At 39.5% G+C, this 22,733-nt stretch overlaps 1 protein-coding gene across 4 annotated transcripts in view; it reads left to right on the top strand.

Annotated features, from left to right (window-relative positions):
- The window catches only part of GSPT1 (G1 to S phase transition 1), a 45,545-nt gene that overhangs the window by 5,074 nt on the left and 17,738 nt on the right, over positions 1-22,733 (top strand). For 3 of the 4 annotated variants that reach the window (XM_053555551.1, XM_053555549.1, XM_053555552.1), the window contains exons 2-5: positions 19,197-19,238; positions 19,352-19,393; positions 20,124-20,351; positions 21,917-21,950. In XM_053555551.1, coding sequence (XP_053411526.1) covers positions 19,197-19,238; positions 19,352-19,393; positions 20,124-20,351; positions 21,917-21,950 — 346 coding nt within the window. The remainder of the gene's footprint in view (positions 1-19,196; positions 19,239-19,351; positions 19,394-20,123; positions 20,352-21,916; positions 21,951-22,733) is intronic. The other variant, XM_053555550.1, reaches the window with a different exon arrangement.

The raw sequence follows: 22,733 nt of genomic DNA, 5'->3' as shown, positions 1-22,733 counted from the left end.
GTGGCTTTGTCCAGAAAGGCTTTTACACTTTATTATTGTGTGTCATGTATTGCTAGGTATCTAGGTATTTGTTAAATGAATGCTGTTGAAGACTAGTGATAGATAAGATTGGGGGTTTGTTTTTCTGTAACTGCCTACAACAACAATTTCAATGTAAAGGTGATTTTAGGCTTCCATGGAATAGTAAATGACATAGGAAGAGGAAATAAGTCGAAAATGCGGCTGTTGTTCCTGGAGTATCACAGTAATAATGTATTTCAGTGCCTTTAATTACTTCTCCTGCTTTGACTTATTGATTGTTAGATTTGGGCTCTTATTTTATTTATTTATTTATTTTTGAGACAGAGTCTCTCTGTGCCACCCTCGATAAGAGTGCTATGGCGTCACAGCTCACAGCAAGTCTTGGGCTTAAGCAGTTATCTTGCCTCAGCCTCCCAAGTAGCTGGGACTACAGGTGCCTGCCATAACACATGGCTATTTTCTTGTTGTAGGAGTCTTGTTGTTTAGCTGACCCCAGCTGGGTTTGAACCTGCCAGCCTTGATGCATATGGCTAGCGCCATAACCACTGTGCTACGGGCACTGAGCCTAAATTTGGGCTCTTGTTTTGTCCTTTTATGTAGTACACATATGAATGGCTTGAGTGTGAGGATTTAGGGAGCGAGTGAAGGCCAGTGCTGTGCTAAACCGAGACATTTTACTGGGAATAAACCCTCTCTGGAGCAGGTTTTATTTAGTGCTGTTAGTACATAGCTTATTGCATTCTTTGTTCCTTGTTTTTTTCCTTTTTCTGAAATTGTACTGCATGAAAAGACAGCAATTAAAACTTCTCAGGACAAGTTAGAGCAGTTTATAGAAGACAAATTTTAAGCCATGACTTGCTTGCTTTGATTTTCTGGGGAGGAAATGTCTTTAAAGTGTTAAAATAGTATTATCCTTCTGGTTGAAGAGAAAGGAATGAAAAAATATCTGATAACTTTTTGGGATGAATTAGCAGTATTAGAATGGAATTTTTTCCAGAGATGTGAATCTCTGGTTATTCTCAGAAATGTGTACTAGTGACAATTAACAAACCTTTGCCTGCCCATGAATGTAGGATGCTGTGCTAGGCACTTGAAGTGACACCAAGATGAATAAGTTGTAGTCTTTGAAGAATCTAAAAAGGGGTCACATGCCCAGTTTACTCCACTGGAAGACCCAATGTGTTAAGGGGGCTGTAGAAAGGGTGTAGATAGCTTTCAAAGATGAGAACAGGTATTATGTAAATAATTTCAGTGTTGTCTTAAAACACTCTGATGCTCATCAATAGAAAAAAATTTTTCAGGTTTATTACCATAATCATAAAACTAAAGACTTATCTACTATTTGCTAAGTGTTCTTCATGAATACTTTGTTTTTGTTTAAGAAATTAACATATAAAATCCCCCTCCTTGTATTTCTATATACATACATATTTTTGTATTTCTATATTGTTATTTAAGTTTACCAAGACATGGTTGAAGGAGATCACAGGTTATCTTTTTACACTACTTGTTCACTCTTTCAGATCAAACATTGAGTGTAGTTACACCAATTTTTTTGAGACAGAGCCTCAAGCTGTTGCACTGTTGCCCTGGATAGAGTGCCTCGGCATCACAGCTCACAGCAACCTCCAACTTCTGGGCTCAGGCCATTCTCTGCCTCTGCCTCACAAGTAGCTGGGACTACAGGCACCTGCCACACGCCCAGCTATTTTTTGTTGTTGTTGTTGCAGTCATCATTGTTGTTTGGTGGGCCTGGGCTGGATTCGAACCTCCCACCTCAGGTGTATGTGGCTGGCGCCTTAGCCTCTTGAGCCACAGGAGCTGAACCACCTCAGATGTTTTTAACTGTCAATTGTTGATTTGTATCAAACCTTAAAAGTTCGCTCCTTGGTTTCAATAGATTTTAACAAAGCCTGGCTGGATATATTTGGTTATGACAGTACTGCAAGTTGAACCAGTTACCCATCATAATTCTACTTAGAGGGGAGAGAAACAATTTTACCAAGGATTTCCTTGGCATCTTATATTATTAGCCAAAAGCAGTGTTTTTCAACCCTTTTTTATCTCACGGCACGCTTGAACCTATAGTTGAACTTCCTTGTCACACTTACATTGATTAAAAAAGAGAGTAAAGACTCGGCGGCGCCTGTGGCTCAAGTGCGTAAGGCACCAGCCACATACACCTGAGCTGGCGGGTTCAAATCCATCCCAGGCCTGCCAAACAGCAATGACGGCTGCAACCAAAAAATAGAGGGGTGTTGTGGCAGGCGCCTGTAGTCCCAGCTACTTGGGAGGTAGAGGCAGAATTGCCTGAGCCCAGGAGTTGGAGGTTGCTGTGAGCTGTAATGCCATGGCACTCTACCCAGGGCGACAGCTTAAGGCTCTGTCTCAAAAAAAAAAAAAAAAAAAAAAAGTAATAAAAAAGAATATATGTACTGTGCTTTGAACTTCCTTTGAAAATAATTTAAGATTTTCAAGGTGCACCTAAGATCCTCTCAAGGCATACTGATTGAAAATCACTGTCCTAAAGAGTGGTGATGCTGGCTCGGCACCTGTAGCTCAAGCGGCTAGGGCGCCAGCCACATACACCGGAGCTGGCAGGTTCGAATCCAGCCTGGGCCTGCCAAACAACAATGACAACTGCAACTTAAAAAAAAAATAGCCAGGTATTGTGGCAGCTGAGGCAAGAGAATTGCTTAAACCCGAGAGTGTGAGGTTGCTGTGAGCTGTGACGGCATGACACTCTACCCAGGGCAATAGCTTGAGACTCTGTCTCCAAAAAAAAAAAAAAAGTGGTGACGCTCAGTACCAAATCACATTCCAAATTGGTAATTGTATATCATTTCACTTGAAAAAAAAAAGTGCATACTTTAGGATGCCATTGGGTAATTTCCTGCTTGACTATTTCTATAAAACTTCTGTCTCTTGTGTTACCGTACTAAGCCATCTGTGTCTACCTACTTTGGGTGATTATTTTTGATAGCAGAAGGATATTTTTCTGTTATGGTTGATGAATTTTAAACACACCTCAAATTATTTTTGAAATATGGCTCGGTGCCTGTGCCACAGTGGTTACGGTGCCAGCCACATAACACTGAGGCTGCCCAGGCCAGGTAAACAACAATGACAACTGCAACAAAAAATAGCTGGGGGTTGTGGCGGGCACCTGTAGTACCAGCCACTTCGGAGGCTGAGGCAAGAGAATCTCTTGGAGAGTTTGAGGTTGCTGTGAGCAGTGACGCTACTGCACTCTATGGAGGGTGACATAGGCTCTGTCTCAAAAAAAAAATTTTTTTTTTTTGAAATAGATGGAATATGGACTATAAATAAGACTTATCTTTTAGGGTTGTCTGAAAAATATAATGGAATTTTAGTTATACTACAGAAAGTCTAATTAGGTTGATATGTGGTATTGCTTTAGTGACTAAATAAATAGGGTCTTAGAACAGAACCTTACAGGTGGAAATGACCCTAGCTACTGTACAAGCTCCTCATTTTATTATTATTTTTATTTTCATTTATTTTTTTAAGACAGAGTCTCTCTTTATTGCCCTCGGTACAGTGCCGTGGCGTCACAGCTCACAGCAACTTCCAAGTCCTGGGCTTAGGCAATTCTCTTGCCTCAGCCTCCTGAGTAGCTGGGACTACAGGCGCCCACCACAACACCTGGCAATTTTTCATTGCAATTTGGCCAGGGCCAGGTTTGAACCCACCACCCTCGATATATGGGCTGGCACCCTACCCCCTGAGCCACAGGCGCTGCCAAGCTTCTCATTTTTAGATAAAGAAATTAAAGCCAGGTGGTGTCTGTGGCTCAAAGGAGTAGGGTGCTGGCCCTATTATACTGGAGGTGGTGGGTTCAAACCCAGCCCTGGCCCAAAAAAAAAAAAAAAAAATCATGTCCATGAATGAAAAGGAAGAGCAAGGATTAGAATTTATATCATTTCAAAGCTTACTATAGTAGTAGGAGTGACTCTGCCAGTCCCTTCCTTATGATTTGATTTTAATGATCTTAAGCAACACTGGCTGAGACACTTTGAGAGACTGGTCCCATGAATCTGGACTGTGGCATTGTCTCCATATTCTCTCTCAGTAGCAGAATGGTATTTGTCATAGGTAGGCAATGCTCTAAAGCAGGCATCCTCAAACTTTTTAAACCAGGGGCCAGTTCACTGTCCCTCAGATTGTTGGAGGGCCAGACTATAGTTTAAAAAAAAACTATAAACAAATTCCTATGCACACTGCACGTATCTTATTTTGAAGTAAAAAAAACAAAACAGAAACAAATACAATCACACCGCCTCATGTAGCCTGCGGGCGGCAGTTTGAGGACGCTTGCCTAAAGCAGGGGTTCTCAACCTGTGGGTCGCAACCCACAGCAACTGTATTAAAGGGTTGCAGCATTAGGAAGGTTGAGAACCACTGCTCTAAAGGAATATTTTTAAATTGCTTTTTACATTTTGGAAAATGTTGATTATAAAATAGCTTAAACAGTTCTGTTCACCACTGCCTGTACCATTGTGCCTTTTTATTTTTAAGGTGTTTTGTAATTAAGGCAAAACCATTCACATTTCTATGTGTTCTACAGACTTTTCCTTCTGATACCTGCTTTTACTGTTTTCTGGTGTGATCTATAGAAGAAAAACCTTAGGGTGCAGTTTTGGTGAGACTCTGTGGTCTGAGTGGTAGAGAAGTTTTAGTTCCTTCCTTAAGCTGTATTTTAACATCTCTTGAAATAGTGTTTCTCTAACCACTCTTCAGAAAGTTGGCATAGTTAAAATTATTTTTACTCCATTGAACCCTGATGGAAATAGAGCAAATACATAAATAGAGGCTAGAGATGGTGAGAAAAGTGAAGTGGTAAGATTAGAAGGAACTAGTATGATCAAAGAAAAACTGCTGAAGTAAATTCAGTAAAAATTGATTGTATATTTGTTCTATATAGTACACTGTGCCAACTGTGGAGACTACTTCCACAGTTCATTCTGGAAGTCTGTAATCTCCTAGGGAACAAGAACTAAGATAGTGGGTACATGGAATTGAAAGAGGAATCATATCCTAGAGGAGAGATCATTGCCTTTCTGGGATTTGGGCTGGATGGGGAATAGGACAGAAGTGGGAATCAGGTAGGTGAGTGTGTACTGCAGTTATGGAGAATCCTTAAGAGGCGATAAAACTGTGGGTCTAGTATATGGCTGCCAGATGTGGCTAAAGTTTACTAAAATTGAATAAAATTTAAAATTCACTTCCTTAGGCATAATAGCCACATTCCAAGTGCTTAATAGCCACATATGACTGTCCTATCCCAGCACAGATAAGGAACATTTCCATCATTACAGAAACTGGACAGAATTTTTCATACATATTTCTCACTTCCATTGTACTGTGGGACAGTTGTGACTTCTATGATGGTGCCAAAGTTGTTTTTATCTTAAATGAACACACCATTTAGCTAACAAGACTGAAATTTTTGTTAAGATAGCTTTGGTTGGACAGCTATGTTTAGTGTGTAAAGCAAGATAAAAATTAGTTTTGTATCTAAAGCTGTAAAAGTAATTTGGTGATTTATGAAATATATGGATTAAGCGCTTTTTAAGAATTAACCAAACATTTGTGTTTAAAACATGTAACTTGAATCAAAATACAGCTTTTCTTACCTGACATACATATGGCCTTGACTAAATTAACTTGGGTTATGTTGATTAGCTGGCTGAGTAGGATTTTCCATGTTTAAGTCCTTTCATGTATCAAATATTTTTTAAATTTTTATACCTTTTTTAAAAATTGAGGTTAAGGCTGGACGCCCGTAGCACAGTGGTTATAGTGTCAGCCACAGACACCGAATGTGGCAGGTTTGAACCCGGCCTGGGCCAGCTAAACAATTGCAACAAAAAAATAGCCGGGCATTGTGGCGGGCACCTGTAGTCCCAGCTACTTGGAAGGCTGAGGCAAGAGAATTGCTTATTTAAGGTTGCTGTGAGCTGTGATGTCACAGCACTCTACTGAGGGCGACATAATGACACTCCATCTCAAAATAAATATATAAAATAATAAATTGAGGTTAAATCTGCATAACATAAAATTAACCACTTTAATATGAACAATTCATTGACATTTAATACATTCATAGAGTGTTATATATATAACCAGTACTTCTGTCTGTCCAAAACATTTTTATTACCCCAAAAGGAAATTTGTATTCATTACGCAATTACTTCTCATTCTGTTTTTTTCCCTGCTTCTGGCAGCCATCAGTCTGCTTTCTGACTGTGGATTTACCTATTTTGAATATTTCATATAGTAGAATCGTATAATATGTGACCTTTTGTGTTTGTTATTTCTCCACAATCCAATTTTAACTAACAATTTTAAGATCTGAATTATCTGTGCTAAGTCACAGGCAGTACTGTTGGTTGGCTGTCGTGTAAAATCTTTGCACTTCATATTTTGAAATTTATAGTAAAGGACCTAGTGTCATAGCTAGTTTATTTATTTTATTTATCTTTTATTTTTTTTTTTTTGTAGAGACAGAGTCTCACTTTATGGCCCTCGGTAGAGTGCCGTGGCCTCACACAGCTCACAGCAACCTCCAACTCCTGGGCTTACGCGATTCTCTTGCCTCAGCCTCCCAAGTAGCTGGGACTACAGGCGCCCGCCACAACACCCGGCTATTTTTTGGTTGCAGTTTGGCTGGGGCCGGGTTTGAACCCACCACCCTCGGTATATGGGGCTGGCGCCTTGCCGACTGAGCCACAGGCACCACCCCATAGCTAGTTTATTAATACTCTTTTGTCATAAACTGTAGTATTTTCACTTTTAATTTGGGATGCAGCAGTTGCATTCACTGGTGTACTTTGTTACCTTTGCCACTTAGTAGAATTGTTCCATTTTTATTTTTTTCTTTTCTTTATTTATTTATTATTAAATCATAGCTGTATACATTAATGCAATCATGGGGCACCATACACTGGTTTTATGTACCATTTGACATATTTTCATCACACTGGTTAACATAGCCTTCCTGGCATTTTCTTACTTATTGTGTTAAGACATTTATAGTCTACATTTAGTAAGTTTCACATATACCCTTATAAGATGCACTGTAGGTGTGATCCCACCAATCACCCTCCCTCCACCCATCCTCACCCATTCCCTCCCCCTCCCCCTTCCCCATATTCTTAGGTTATAATTGGGTTATAGCTTTCATACGAAAGCCATAAATTAGGTTCCATTTTTAAATACTTGATAAAGGTATGTTTCTGAACATGGAAATAACATTTGTAACTTTGAAACCATAATTTTGTTCCTCAGGAGAGTTTCTAATGCCTTTCAGACCAGCAGATAGGAACCATACAGGATGTGAGAAATCAAGTTATCTTTTGACCATGAACCGTAACTTTAGGTCTAAGAGAATTCTTTTTTTTTTTTGCAGGTTTTTTTTTTTTGCTGGAGCTGGGTTTGAACCTGCCACCTCTGGTATATGGGGCTGGTGCCCTACTCCTTTAAGCCACAGGCACCACCCCAGCCTAAGAGAATTCTAAGCCCAAGTTTCTTAGTTGCCAATAAAATTTAGATTTCATATGCATTATGAACAAGACAAGAGTGGAATGAATAAGGGTTATTTGTGCATGTGTGAAGGCTGAGCACAATTACATTAAGTTCAAATTTAAAGAACATCTTGCTATATATACTGTAATTTTTCTGGTTCACTTTGAAAACATCAGTCACAGATGTGACCAGCATTGTCTTTAGCTTTAGCATGGTCTGGATGTTTTCATAGAAAGCTTTTTTCCGGGCCGTGCCTGTGGCTCAGTCGGTAAGGCGCCGGCCCCATATACCGAGGGTGGCGGGTTCAAACCCGGCCCCAGCCAAACTGCAACCAAAAAATAGCCGGGCGTTGTGGCGGGTGCCTGTAGTCCCAGCTACTCAGGAAGCTAAGGCAAGAGAATTGCTTAAGCCCGAGAGCTGGAGGTTGCTGTGAGCTGTGTGAGGCCATGGCACTCTACCGAGGGCCATAAAGTGAGACTCGGTCTCTTAAAAAAAAAAAAAAAAAGAAAGCTTTTTTCCACCATAGGAAACTATGGCAAACCTATTTTTGGGTCCTTTAATTTACCAGTTCATATTAAGCACTTCATTGTTTTTTGTCTTTGACACTATCTTTGCCTCTTTAACCTTAACAATCTTAAGACAAACATTATTAATTGTAGAATATTTTGAAAAATAAAACTGAGAACAGTGGGTGGCACCTGTGGCTCAGTGGGTAAAGCACTGGTCGCATATACCGAGAGTGGCGGGTTTGAACTGGCCCTGGCCAAACTGCAGCAGAAGAATAGCCGGGTATTGTGGCGGGTGCCTGTAGTCCCAGCTACTCTGAAGGCTGAGGCAAGAGAATCGCCTAAGCCCAAGAGTTGGAGGTTGCTGTGAGCTGTGATGCCACGGCATTCTACCGAGGGCCATAAAGTGAGACTCTGTCTCTAAAAAACAAACAACAAAAAAAAACAACTGAGAACAGATTTTCATTATGCTGCATTATGCAGCCAACGAAGTGGTCTCATGACAGATGTACCTGGCTTGAGAAGTCCCTTATGCATATATTGTATACAGTCCTCAACTTAGGTTGGTTCAACCATGGTACTTTAAGAGCAATATGCATTTAATAGAAACTGTACATTGAATTTTGATCTTCCACTGGGCTAGTGATAGTGACATGATACTCTCTTGTGGTGCTGGGCAGCTGCAGAGAGCTGCAGCTCCAGGTCAGCCACACAGTCATTAGGGTAAGCTACTGATACTTCACTGTGTATTGTGTTGCCAGAGGATTTTGCCCAACTATAGGCTAATGTAAGTATTCTGGGCACATTTAAGGTAGACTAGGCTATACTGTGATGTTCAGTAGGTTATGTGTATTAAGTGCATTTTTTATTATGATGTAAAGATAGATATTTAGAATTAGACTTGGTTTAGATGATCCAAATTTTGTTAGCAACGTCCAAATCATCGTAATTGGAAACCAGTGGAACATATGCCTTCTTGTCTCCATCAGATCTGATCAGGGTGTTGACCTTGGCCACATCAGTGTCATAGAACTTCTTCACAGCCTGTTACATCTGGTGTGTGTTGTTGGCTTTGGTGTCCACAGTGAACACAGTGTGCATTTGTCTTCTGTCTTCTTCATGGCAGACTCAGTGGTCAGGGGAACTTGATGAAGGCATAGTGGTCAAGCTTATTTCTCTTGGGGATGCTTCTTCGAGGCTATTTGGGCTGCCTCTAGAGCCATGGTGTCTTCAGCCATCAGAAGGTGGGTGATGTATGGGTTTTCTTTTTGTGGCTGTGGATAACTTTTAGAGTTGCCTGTTGGCCTTTGCTTTACCTTAAGCTTTGGGAGGGGCAGGAGCTTCCTTCTTTGCCTTCGTTGCCATCTTGTGAAAGGCTTAAATGCATTTTTGACTTTGCAGCTTACAATGGGATTTACTGGGGTGTAATGTCATTGTAAGTTGAGGAGCATCTGTATTATAAATTTGACAGTGGGTGCTAGGAACTAGGTGATCAAATTTGGTTTTGAAAAGTTCAGTCAGTTACAGTTCAAAATGTCTCAAGTGGTAGAGAAAAGTTCGCTATATTAGTACCCTCAGTCTTTTTCCTGCCCTAAAATACTTAGTACGTCATAACTGTACAGCATAGCTTAGTTTACTTTTACTGTGATATTTTTTTTTAAGCCGGGCTATTTGAGGAATTGCAAGATGGCACTTGTATAACTTAGAAAAGCCCAAAGTTGATGATCACGACTGTTGGACAGTAGTGATTACAGTTTCTATTTCATAGGGCTTTTAGGGATTAAATGAGATAGAAATCAGCACATAGACTCAATAAATATTAGTTAGGGTGAATTGTATCACTCCTACTCCTACCAACACTTGTGTTTTTTATCCCTGTCTCGCCCATAGTAGATATTCAAATGTATGTTGATAGGAATGAGTTAGAATAGTTTGGGGGGAAGATGGAGACTGACATTTGTTGAATGTCACCTAGAGGCCAGGTGTTCTTTAACTGACACTAAACAGATGTTTAATTTGTTTTTGTTTTGTTGCATCATCACTTACAGCAACCTCAAACTCCTGGGCTTAAGTGATTCTCTTGCCTCAGCCTCCCAAGTAGTATCTGGGACTAGAGGTACCCGCCACAAAGCCTGGCTATTTTTTGTTGCAGTCGTTATTGTTGTTTAGCTGGCCTGGGCCAGGTTTGAACCCGTCACCTCCCTGTATGTTCCTGGCACAGTAACCATTGTGCTACGGGCGCTGAGCCAAACAGAAAACCATGCTTGGGATATACATTCAGGTTTGTTTTTTTTTTTTTTATTGTTGGGGATTCATTGAGGGTACAATAAGCCAGGTTACACTGATTGCAATTGTTAGGTAAAGTCTCTCTTGCAATCATGTCTTGCCCCCATAAAGTGTGACACACACAAAGGCCCCACCCCCCTCCCTCCTTCCCTCTTTCTGTTTCCCCCCCCATAACCATAATTGTCATTAATTGTCCTCATATCAAAATTGAGTACATAGGATTCATGCTTCTCCATTCTTGTGATGCTTTACTAAGAATAATGTCTTCCACGTCCATCCAGGTTAATACGAAGGATGTAAAGTCTCCATTTTTTTTAATAGCTGAGTAGTATTCCATGGTATACATATACCACAGCTTGTTAATCTATTCCTGGGTTGGTGGGCATTTAGGCTGTTTCCACATTTTGGCAATTGTAAATTGAGCTGCAATAAACAGTCTAGTACAAGTGTCCTTATGATAAAAGGATTTCTTTCCTTCTGGGTAGATGCCCAGTAATGGGATTGCAGGATCAAATGGGAGGTCTAGCTTGAGTGCTTTGAGGTTTCTCCATACTTCCTTCCAGAAAGGTTGTACTAGTTTGCAGTCCCACTAGCAGTGTAAAAGTGTTCCCTTCTCTCCACATCCACGCCAGCATCTGCAGTTTTGAGATTTTGTGATGTGGGCCATTCTCACTGGGGTTAGATGATATCTCAGGGTTGTTTTGATTTGCATTTCTCTAATATATAGAGATGATGAACATTTTTTCATGTGTTTGTTAGCCATTCGTCTGTCGTCTTTAGACAAAGTTCTTTTTTTTTTTTTTTTTTGATGGCATATAGCAAAGTTCTTTATTCCAAGTTTAAGTTTTATACTCTTCCAGTCACGTACACACCTAATCCATTAGAGAAAGTTCTATTCATGTCTCTTGCCCATTGATATATGGGATTGTTGGCTTTTTTCATGTGGATTAATTTGAGTTCTCTATAGATCCTAGTTATCAAGCTTTTGTCTGATTGAAAATATGCAAATATCCTTTCCCATTGTATAGGTTGTCTCTTTGCTTTGGTTATTGTCTCCTTAGCTGTACAGAAGCTTTTCAGTTTAATGAAGTCCCATTTGTTTATTTTTGTTGTTGTTGCAATTGCCATGGCAGTCTTCTTCATGAAGTCTTTCCCCAGGCCAATATCTTCCAGTGTTTTTCCTATGCTTTCCTTGAGGATTTTTATTGTTTCATGCCTTAAATTTAAGTCCTTTATCCATCTTGAATCAATTTTTGTGAGTGGGGAAAGGTGTGGGTCCAGTTTCAGTCTTTTACATGTAGACATCCAGTTCTCCCAACACCATTTATTGAATAGGGAGTCTTTCCCCAAGGTATGTTCTTGTTTGGTTTATCAAAGATTAGGTGGTTGTAAAATGTTAGTTTCATTTCTTGGTTTTCAATTCGATTCCAAGTGTCTATGTCTCTGTTTTTGTGCCAGTACCATGCTGTCTTGAGCACTATGGCTTTGTAGTACAGACTAAAATCTGGTATGCTGATGCCCCCAGCTTTATTTTTGTTACAGAGAACTGCCTTAGCTATACGGGTTTTTTTCCGGTTCCATACAAAACGCAGAATCATTTTTTCCAAATCTTGAAAGTACGATGTTGGTATTTTGATAGGAATGGCATTGAATAGGTAGATTGCTTTGGGAAGTATAGACATTTTAACAATGTTGATTCTTCCCATCCATGAGCATGGTATGTTCTTCCATTTGTTAGTTTCCTCTGCTATTTCCTTTCTGAGGATTTCATAGTTTTCTTTATAAAGGTCCTTCACCTCCTTCGTTAGGTATATTCCTAGGTATTTCATTTTCTTTGAAACTATGGTGAAGGGAGTTGTGTCCTTAATTAGCTTCTCATCTTGGCTGTTATTGGTGTATACAAAGGCTACTGACTTGTGGACATTGATTTTATATCCTGAAACATTACTGTATTTTTTGATGACTTGTAGGAGTCTTGTGGTTGAGTCTTTGGGGTTCTCTAAGTATAAGATCATGTCGTCAGCAAAGAGGGAGAGTTTGACCTCCTCTGCTCCCATTTGGATTCCCTTTATTTCCTTGTCTTGCCTAATTGTATTGGCTAGAACTTCCAGCACTACGTTGAATAGTAAAGGTGACAGAGGACAACCTTGTCTGGTTCCAGTTCTAAGGGGAAAAGCTTTCAGTTTTACTCCATTCAGTAAAATATTGGCTGTGGGTTTGTCATAGATAGCTTCAATCAGTTTAAGAAATGTGCCACCTATGCCTATACTCTTCAGTGTTCTAATTAGAAAAGGATGCTGGATTTTATCAAATGCTTTTTCTGCATCTATTGAAAGGATCATGTGATCTTTATTTTTGCCTCTGTTAATATGGTGGATAACGTTTATGGAATTGCATATATTAAACCAGCCTTGCATCCCTGGGATGAAGCCTACTTGATCGTGATGAATGACTTTTTTGATGATAAGCTGTAATCTATGGCTAGGATTTTGTTGAGAATTTTTGCGTCTATATTCATGAGTGAGATTGGTCTGAAATTCTCCTTTTTGTTTGGGTCTTTTCCTGGTTTTGGTATCAGGGTGATGTTTGCTTCATAGAATGTGTTGGGGAAGATTCCTTCTTCCTCAATTTTTTGGAATAACTTCTGCAAGGAATAAGCTCTTCCTTGAAGGTTTGATAGAATTCTGGTGTGAAGCCATCTGGACCAGGGCATTTTTTGGTTGGAAGATTTTTTATTGTTTCTTTGATCTCAGTGCTTGAAATTGGTCTGTTCAGGAGCTCTATTTCTTCCTGGCTGAGTCTAGGGAGAGGGTGTGATTCCAAATATTGATCCATTTCTTTCACATTGTCAAATTTCTGGGCATAGAGTTTCTGGTAGTATTCAGAGATGATCTCTTGTATCTCTGTGGGATCAGTTGTTATTTCCCCTTTATCATTTCTGATTGAGGTTACTAGAGATTTTACTTTTCTATTCCTCGTTAGTCTGGCCAATGGTTTATCTATTTTATTAATTTTTTCAAAAAACCAACTCCTTGTTTCATTAATTTTCTGAATGATTCTTTTGTTTTCAATTTCATTGATCTCTGATTTGATTTTGGATATTTCTTTTCTTCTACTGAGTTTAGGCTTAGATTGTTCTTCTTTTTCCAATTCCATAAGATCTCTTGTGAGATTGTTGATGTGCTCTCTTTCTGTTTTTCGAATGTAGGCATCTAAAGCGATGAATGTTCCTCTCAAAACTGCTTTTGCAGTATCCCACAGGTTTTGGTAGCTTGTGTCTTCATTGTTGTTATGCTCAAGGAAGTTAATGATTTCCTGTTTTATTTCTTCCTGCACCGATCTGTTATTCAACAGAAGATTGTTTAATTTCCATGCCTTTGGGTGGGGTCGAGCATTTTTGTTAGAGTTGAGTTCCACCTTTAGTGCCTTATGGTCTGAGAAGATACAAGGTAAAATTTCAATTCTTTTGATTCTGTTGATATTTGTTTTGTGTCCCAGGATATGATCAATTTTGGAGAATGTTCCATGGGGTGATGAGAAGAATGTATATTCTTTATCTTTGGGATGGAGTGTTCTATATGCGTCTATCAAGCACAGTTGTTCTAGGGTCTCATTTAAATCTCTTATATCCTTGTTTAATTTCTGTTTAGAGGATCTGTCGAGCTCTGTAAGAGGAGTGTTAAGGTCCCCTGTTATTATGGTATTATCAGATATCATATTGCTCAGACTGAGTAAGGTCTGTTTCAAGAATCTGGGAGCATTTAAATTGGGTGCATAAATATTTAGAATTGAAATGTCTTCTTGTTGTATTTTTCCCTTGACCAATATAAAGTGACCGTCTTTGTCTTTTTTGACTTTAGTTGCTTTAAATCCACATGTATCTGAAAATAAGATTGCAACTCCTCTTTTCTTCTGAATTCCATTTGCCTGAAAAATTGTCTTCCAACCCTTGAGTCGGAGCTTTAATTTGTCTTTTGACGCCAGGTGTGTTTCTTGCAGACAACAAATGGATGGCTTGTGTTTTTTAATCCAGTCAACCAATCTATGTCTCTTCAGTGGGGAATTCAAGCCATTAACATTTATTGAGATAATTGATAAGTGTGGTAGTATTCTATTCGTCTTATTTTGTGAGAGTCCATTGCTTAGTTTTATCTTTTGCATCAGTGTGGAGGTTAGGTTCTGTCCTTTAATTTCTGAGTTCTTACTTTGCTGCTGATCCATTGTGGTGGTCAGTGTGCAGAACAGGTTGAAGTATTTCCTGTAGAGCTGGTCTTGTTGGGGCGAATTTCCTCGATGTTTGTATATCCGTAAATGATTTGATTTCTCCGTCAATTTTGAAGCTTAGCTTAGCAGGGTACAGAATTCTGGCCTGGAAATTGTTCTGTTTAAGTAGATTAAAGGTAGATGACCATTGTCTTCTTGCTTGGAAAGTTTCATTAGAGAAGTCTGCGGTCACTCTGATGGATTTGCCCCTGTAGGTCAACTGGCGCTTACTCCTGGCAGCTTGCAGAATCTTTTCTTTTGTCTTGACTTTGGACAGGTTCATCACAATGTGTCTTGGAGAAGCTCGGTTAGAGTTGAGGCGACCTGGGGTCCGATAGCCCTCTGAAAGCAGTGTGTCAGAATCTTTGGTGATATTTGGGAAATTTTCTTTTATAATATTCTCTAGTATGGCTTCCATTCCTCTGGGGCATTCTTCTTCCCCTTCTGGAATTCCTATAACTCGTATGTTGGAACGCTTCATAAAGTCCCATAATTCTGACAGGGAACGTTCTGCTTTCTCTCTCTTCTTTTCTGCCTCTTTTACTATCTGAGTTATCTCAAAAACTTTGTCTTCTACCTCTGAAATTCTTTCTTCTGCATGGTCTAACCTGTTGCTGATACTTTCCATTGCATCTTTAAGTTCCCTAATTGACTGTTTCAGTTCCTTCAGCTCTGCTATATCCTTTTTATATTCTTCATATCGTTCATCTCTTATTTGATTCTGTTTTTGGATTTCCTTTTGGTTATTTTCCACTTTATTAGCAGTTTCCTTCATTGTTTCCATCATTTCTTTCATTGTTTTCAACATGTGTATTCTAAATTCCCTTTCTGTCATTCCTAACATTTCTGTATAGGTGGCATCCTCTGCAGTAGCTACCTCATGGTCCCTTGGTGGGGTTGTTCTGGACTGGTTCTTCATGTTGCCTGGAGTTTTCTGCTGATTCTTCCTCATGAGTGATTTCTTTTATCTGTTTCCTTGCCCTAATTTTCCTTTCACTTCCTCTTGCTCTTTAAGTTCTCGTGCCTGTGGACTAAGGGTTACAGGACCAGAAGAGTGAGAAGGTTGAAGAGCAAAAAAGGGATGAAAGAAAGGAGGACCGAGTGATAAGAAAAATAGAGAAAGAAGAGGGGGTGGGTAAAAGGAATATTGACAAAAAGAAGAGAGGCACAGAACGAGGGAGACAGAGCAATATAGGTGTACAGTAGGGTACTTTGATACAACCTTTAAAATAAAAACCACCTTCTGGGGGTGCCCAGTTGGGTGGTTCCCTTGAGGTCAGCAGCTCTTTGCTAACCTTATCAGATACAGTACCCCACCTCCACCAAGTAGAGAGGAAAGACAAAAATGCTGTAAATCAAACCAAAACAAGGAAACAGAAAACTTTACGGGATAAAATTGGGTGTAAAACCAAATAATAGCGGTAGAAACACTAATAAAAATGAAGTTCTAATTATTGAAATAGGCGGCAATGGGAAATTATAATTAAACTAGCAAAATTGAGAAAGAAAAAGGATCTGTATGGAAAAAACAAAACAACAATCTACAACATCAAAATAAACAAGAAAAACAAACCAAAAAAAAAAAAAACAAAAAAAACCCCAAACAAAAACAAAGCAGTATATGTATGTTATTGAATATTGTCTGGGCAACACGTGGTCTTCTGGGGTATGAGATGTTAATCACAGTTCTGATACGACTGGAGGCTGCTAGTTTCTCAAACCCCAGCAGGTAGACACCCTAAATCTCTCTTCAGCCCACTTAAAAGGCTCTTTGAACTTGTTCACTTGCTTAGCAGAAGCTTTCCCAGGGAAGTGCTTGTCGCTGGAATCACTGCTGAAGTGGCTATCCACTTACCCTGTGTACCAAAACTAGTCTCCCTCTGCCCCCAAGGGTTAGGGCTGCAAGGCGGCTCAGACCCCGCCCTTAGGCTACTTGGTCGCTGGGTTACCAGTTCCCACCCAATTCTAGCTCTGCGACCCTGAGGGCGGAGCTTGCCGGGGCAGATCGCTCACAATGGCTGCCTGTGACCCAGAGCCAGACACTTTTAGCTCCGTCTGGCTCAGCGGCTCAGACTGGGGCCCTAGAAAAAGGCCAAAGTTCTCTGTACTCCCGCTCAGGCTCTCCCCAAGGCAGTTCAGCTGAGTGCCAAGTCCAAAGACACCAAAACAGTTCACAGGTAAGGCCTTTCTGGTTTGCAGTCTTGTTGCTACTGAACTTACAGTTGCGGGCAGGTTTAGACGGATTGAACACACGCGACCACTTGCCGTATTTCCAGTGTTTTAGTCCTCCTCTTGGGGTCCAGAAGTCTCTCGCTGACTCCCTGTATCCTCTCAGGGGTGATGATAGGCAGATCCCACCAGCCAGAGATGCCTGGAGTCCTATCTCTCCAGACTCACGGTGCCCAGATGCAAGGAAGCTGTTACTTGGCTGCCATCTTGCTCCGCCTCTCCCCCACATTCAGGTTTTTTGTTTTTTTTTTTTTTGGTTGTAGTTATTGTTGTTTGGCAGGCCTGGGCTGGGTTTGAACCCGCCAGCTCTGGTCTATGTGGCTGGTGCCCTACCCACTGAGCTACAGGCACTGAGCCAGATGTTTAATTTGTTAAACACTTAATCCTCTCAGCAATCCCATCACGTAGATGTATACCAATCCCATGATTCTAATAGAATAACTACATTTCACAACTTGTGATAGGCTCAATTCTAGGCTCTCACCACGACCGTGCTGCCTCCTCCTTCTTAAGTTGTTTTATGAATTGATTCACTTAGCACTGTCTGGGCTTTTTCTGAAAATTGAGTAATTTTTCCTTATCTTACCCTTAAACTTTACAAAATAGAAAAGCAACAAAAGGTTAATTTATACTGTGTCCAGAGAACACACTGGAGAAAGTGTTTCTGTCACTTTTGAAACTCAGTTCAAATGATCCCCTCCCACCCAGTTTTTGTTCATGTCCAACTCATCACTCTGGTTGGGGTTATCGGATCGTCGCTGTGCCTTTCTCCTCCTCCTGTCACATGTTGTTTATATCTTTGCACTCACTCCCCCCACCTCAGTTGTACTGTGAGGTTGTTCTAAGGGCATGCTTTCTTGCAGTAGTGATGCTGGTCTTCCTGCCTGTGTGTTTTTCTCACGCTCGTTGATCTATACACAACCATAAAAATGATATTCCTAAGTGACTCCCTGAGCATGTCCCTTTCAGGAAAAAACCCTTCCTTGCCCTTCACCTATCAGGGACAGGAAATTATTTTCCTTAACCCTTGATGCTGTTGAAGATTGGGCCTAAAACACCCTTTTTTGACTCTTACAGTTATTAATACTTTCTGGGCAGTGATTTTAAATTAGTTTTGTAGGTTATGAATTCATTCTTCTTATTACTTACTTGCATGATTCACATGACTTTAAACTTTTTTTTCTTTTTTTGAGTCAGAGTCTCAAGCTGTTGCCCTGGATAGAGTACATGGCGTCATAGCTCACAGCAACCTTCAGCTCTTGGGCTCAAACGATCCTCTTGCCTCTTTTTTTCTATTTTTAGTAGAGATGGGGTATCAATTTTGCTCAGGCTGGGGTGTGAGCCACCATGCCCGGCCAACTTTAAACTTTTTGATATCTTTTTGTATCTTGGACATACAAGAAGCAGGGGCACTTTCATATTGGAGTATCGTTTAGGTTTATCAGATATATTTGAATGTTTTATGTACTTCTCCTACATCTCTTCCAGTCGGTCGTTAGTGAATTGGCAGTATGACAACTGTGGAAGCTAGATTTTTGCTTTATCTTAGAGTTGTAGTATAGGACAAAACTGGCATTATTGGAATCACCGATTCTGCCGATGTTTTAATGGGTTTCAGGACTTTATACAAATGCTGTTTATCTTGTTGGTATCTAATTTATCCAGGGATCTTGATAACATATGACTAGGGAATTTTAAAAAGCGCTAATCACAGCTTTTTGGAGCTAAAAGGTTATTACCAAGAGGGAATTTAAAAAGTTGATGAATATTCCTTGAGCAAAATCTCTCTAATTTGATTTGGGCTACAGATTACTTTTACAGTATCTATGAAGAAAAGGTTTATCCTGTAAATCAAGAGAATAATTAGGCTTTTTTTTTTTTTAACAGACAGAGTCTTACTTTATCACCTTCAGTAGAGAGCTTTGGCCTCACAGCTCACAGCAACCTCCAACTCCTAGGCTTAGGCAATTCTCTTGCCTCAGCCTCCCGAGTAGCTGGGACTACAGGCGCCTGCCAGGACACCTGGCTGTTGTTGTTAATTGCAGTTTGGCTGGGGCCGGGTTGGAACCTGGCGTCCTACCCACTGACCTACAGGCGCCGCCCTAATTAGGGTTTTATTAATATGAATACATTTCAGTTACTGAAAATGTTTTAAGTTGGCTGTAACTTTGCAAAAGTTGGTTAAACAAAGACCTCTAATTTGAAGATCTGAGTTAGTTGCTGTCGATCTGAATTATTGAGGTTTGCATTGTTACTGAAATACTGGTTTTGTTGTATATTAAAAGATAAATGAAATGGACATGTGAGTCTCAATTTTTAATAGAACTTATTTCTATTAAACAGCACCTGTGGAGTCCTCTCAAGAGGAACAGTCATTGTGTGAAGGTAATTTTTTATGATATCCTCTTTGAAAGTCTAATTGAGAAAGTTGTCTGTGGTGTGTAGAGCTAGACATTGTTTTGTAAAATATATATATTATATCTCAATCTCTTGTTTAGGTTCAAATTCAGCTGTTAGTATGGAACTTTCAGAACCTGTTGGTAAGAAAATTTCTGAACATATTAATACAGTAATATGCAACCCTTTCACTCTCAAGATTTAAGGTGCAAATGTAAGTGTTATGAATATTATAATGTCTACATTTAAGACACATTGAATTGGGTCTTTGCTATTAGTATTTAAAAAGCAGAACTAATTGGACATGGTCACTGCCTTGATAAATTTAGTGACTGCTAATAGGATGAAGTGAAGAAATGCTAAAGTCAGTTTAAATTCTTGTTCCCATTTACTTGGGAAAAATTTCCTTTGTTTTAGGGTTCATGATCACAAGGTGATTATATTTAAGTAATAAGTTTTATTACTTGAAAAAGAAAATAATCTCCTAAGTCCTTTTACACCTCTTGTGTGTTCTGATTTTAGACTTTACCCACTCACCCACCCTCACTGTCAGAATATCCTGACATTTGGAATAACTGAACTGTTGGGAGTATTAAATCTCTTGGTTACATTTTGTTTGTCCTTATACATATGAAGCTTTGCTAAAACAGCAATTTTGCAGACTCAAGAGCTCTCTGATCTGTTATTAGCAGTGGGACCAGCCAGATGACTATTACCCATTTCTGTTGTGAAAGAGGTTTTCCTGTTTGTCACTGGACATTGAGAATTGGAACTGTATATGCACAGTTCCATTTGTTGTTTTAAAACTTGTGTATTTTAAAGTACTAATTATAAGTCTTTTACAGAATATCAAGTTAAAATTTCTTATTTCAGTAGAAAATGGAGAGACAGAAATGTCTCCAGAAGAATCATGGGAGCACAAAGAAGAAATAAGTGAAGCGGAGATAGAGGTTGGTTCCATGGGAGATGGAAGGCCACCTGAGGAAAGTGCCCAGGAAATGATGGAGGAGGAAGAGGAAATACCAAAACCTAAATCTGTGGTTGCACCGCCAGGTGCTCCCAAAAAAGAACATGTAAATGTGGTATTCATTGGGCATGTAGGTAAGTTTCATTCAGCAGTTATAAGAAATGACCAGAGTTAAAACTGGATACATGAAACAGAACTTACTTCTTTAGCTACTTGGAGACTTTTAGTAAAACTGAACTTAATTAATTTAAAATACCTTGATTTTTACCTAGATTTTATTTTTTTAGCTGGCAAAAAGTTGCAAGTACTTTTTTGTTCGTTTTTTTTTTTTAGAGACACAGTCTCACTTTGTTGCCCTCAGTAGAGTGCCATAGCATCACAGCTCACAGCGACCTCCAGCTCTTGGGCTTAGGCAATTCTCTTGCCTCAGCCTCCCAAGTAGCTGTGACCACAGGTGCTCCCTACAACGCCCATTTTGTTTTGTTTTGTAGAGTCAGAGTTTCACTTTATCACCCTTGGTAGAGTGCCGTGGCGTCACAGAACTCACAGCAACCTCCAGTTCCTGGGCTTAGGAGATTCTCTTGCCTCAGCCTCCCAAGTAGCTGGGACTACAGGTGGCAGCAGTTTGGCCGGAGCTGGGTTTGAACCCACCACCCTCAGTATATGGGGCAGGCACCCTACTCACTGAGCCACAGGCGCCACCCTCTCCTGGTTGTTTTTTGTTGCAGTTCGGCTGGTTGTTTTTTGTTGCAGTTTGGCTGGGGCCAGGTTTGAACCTGGCACCCTCAGTATATGGGGCTGGTGCTCTACTCACTGAGCCACAGGTGCCGCCCTACGTTTTTGTTCTTGAAGTTTGGGCGAACAATTTTGTAATGGCATGCAAGCTGGAAGAAAATAAGCTTCAGTATATTTGTATGAAATATGTATACATGAATCTATGTCTGTATACGTATATAATGTTGATAGACCATTGATGATGGTTCAGTGTAATGCATCAATATCTTGGAAATTGTGTCTTTTTTATGTGAACTTCAATTAAGTTTTTTTAATTAACTCAGTAGTTTAATTTTGTGTGAAGTAAGAAATTAATAACCTGGAGTAACCTCTGGATGCTTGCTAGGTTGCTGGTTTAGCAAAAAAGCAAATCACCAAACCTATTTATCTGATCTTTACCCAAACTTGTGAGAAGAAAATACAGAATTATGTGCCTTTTATTTCTTCTATTTCTGCCTTTGCCTGAATATGAAAAACCATATTTCTTTTTTTAGTAGCAAGAACTCCTTTGAAATTTATAAAAGGACATGGGGCTTATTTGGTAACAGTGAAAAGATGACTACCTAAATGTAGTTCACAGCTCTTTAGCTACTTTTGCTTCCCTCCAAAACTCCCGTAGGGAATTTAAATTTGGTTGCTGCTGTGTTTATTAGTTGAAGGTCAGGGAGCAAACTGTTCAGAAATTCTTTTTTTCTTCTTTGTCAGTAAAGTATTTCTAAGTCATTATTGAGGTGTAGGGAGTCTTAGCTGCCTCATTTTCCAAGGGAGACAGCACTAATTACGATTTATGCTACAAATTCCTACAGTTCAGTTGATTTTGCAAGGTTTAATTATATATGCTAAAGGACACTTATAGTTGTGTTTGCATATATAGTTGTTGGTTTTTGTTTTTAACCTGTGGCTTGCATGTTGATGTTACTTTTAGATGCTGGCAAGTCAACCATTGGAGGACAAATAATGTAAGTCTGTATCTTTTGTTAAGTAATAGAGTTAATTTGATTGAATAAATTTTAGGCATTTAAACATTCATAGAGCCACACAAAGGAGATAAACAGCCTGTCTCCCCCAGGTTAAAAATATATTTAGTTATTTATTATTTTTTAGAGGCAGGGGTCTTCCTATGTTGCATAGGTTGGTCTTCAATTCCTGGCCTCAAGTAATCCTCTCACCTCAGCCTCCCAAAGTACTGGGATTTCAGGCATGAGCCACCATGCTGAGCTAGAAAAATTACCAGTAGGAAAGGCTAGTGTTAGGAGTAATTTGTGCAGTGTGATCATTGTTAGTATCTTCCCATGGATTTTAATCACTGTCAGATTGTTGAGGATTGTTAGTTAAATGTGTTTCTGAAAGCTTTTTTTTTTTTTTTTTTTAATAAAAATAAATACAGACCCTACGTTATGGGAAATCTTAGTCTGCTTTGAATATAATTTATTTGGGAATAATGAAAACCAGCTCTTGAATCTGATGAATGGGAAATTGTTCTTCCCCCTTCATCTGTTCCTTATGTGAGTTTCATAAAAGGCAGGATTTTGCTGACGTGCTAAAATAAGCTATATAGGTATGAAATCATCATGAATGGCCTTTAGTAATACATTCTAGTGTTAACGAGTCTTTATAATTAAAAGATCCTGAATTTTTAATCCCTTCTCTAAATTAGATCCATTTCTTCAAATTATATCATCAGAGGACCTTGAGGGCATATTGTTGTCCTGCCTAGTTAAGTAATCTTAAATGATAATCTT

The sequence above is a fragment of the Nycticebus coucang genome, chromosome 12 (assembly GCF_027406575.1).
Source record: "Nycticebus coucang isolate mNycCou1 chromosome 12, mNycCou1.pri, whole genome shotgun sequence".
Taxonomy (NCBI): domain Eukaryota; kingdom Metazoa; phylum Chordata; class Mammalia; order Primates; family Lorisidae; genus Nycticebus; species Nycticebus coucang.
The sequence above is the reverse complement of the archived record's forward strand: the minus strand, read 5'-3'. Positions and strand labels throughout refer to the sequence as shown.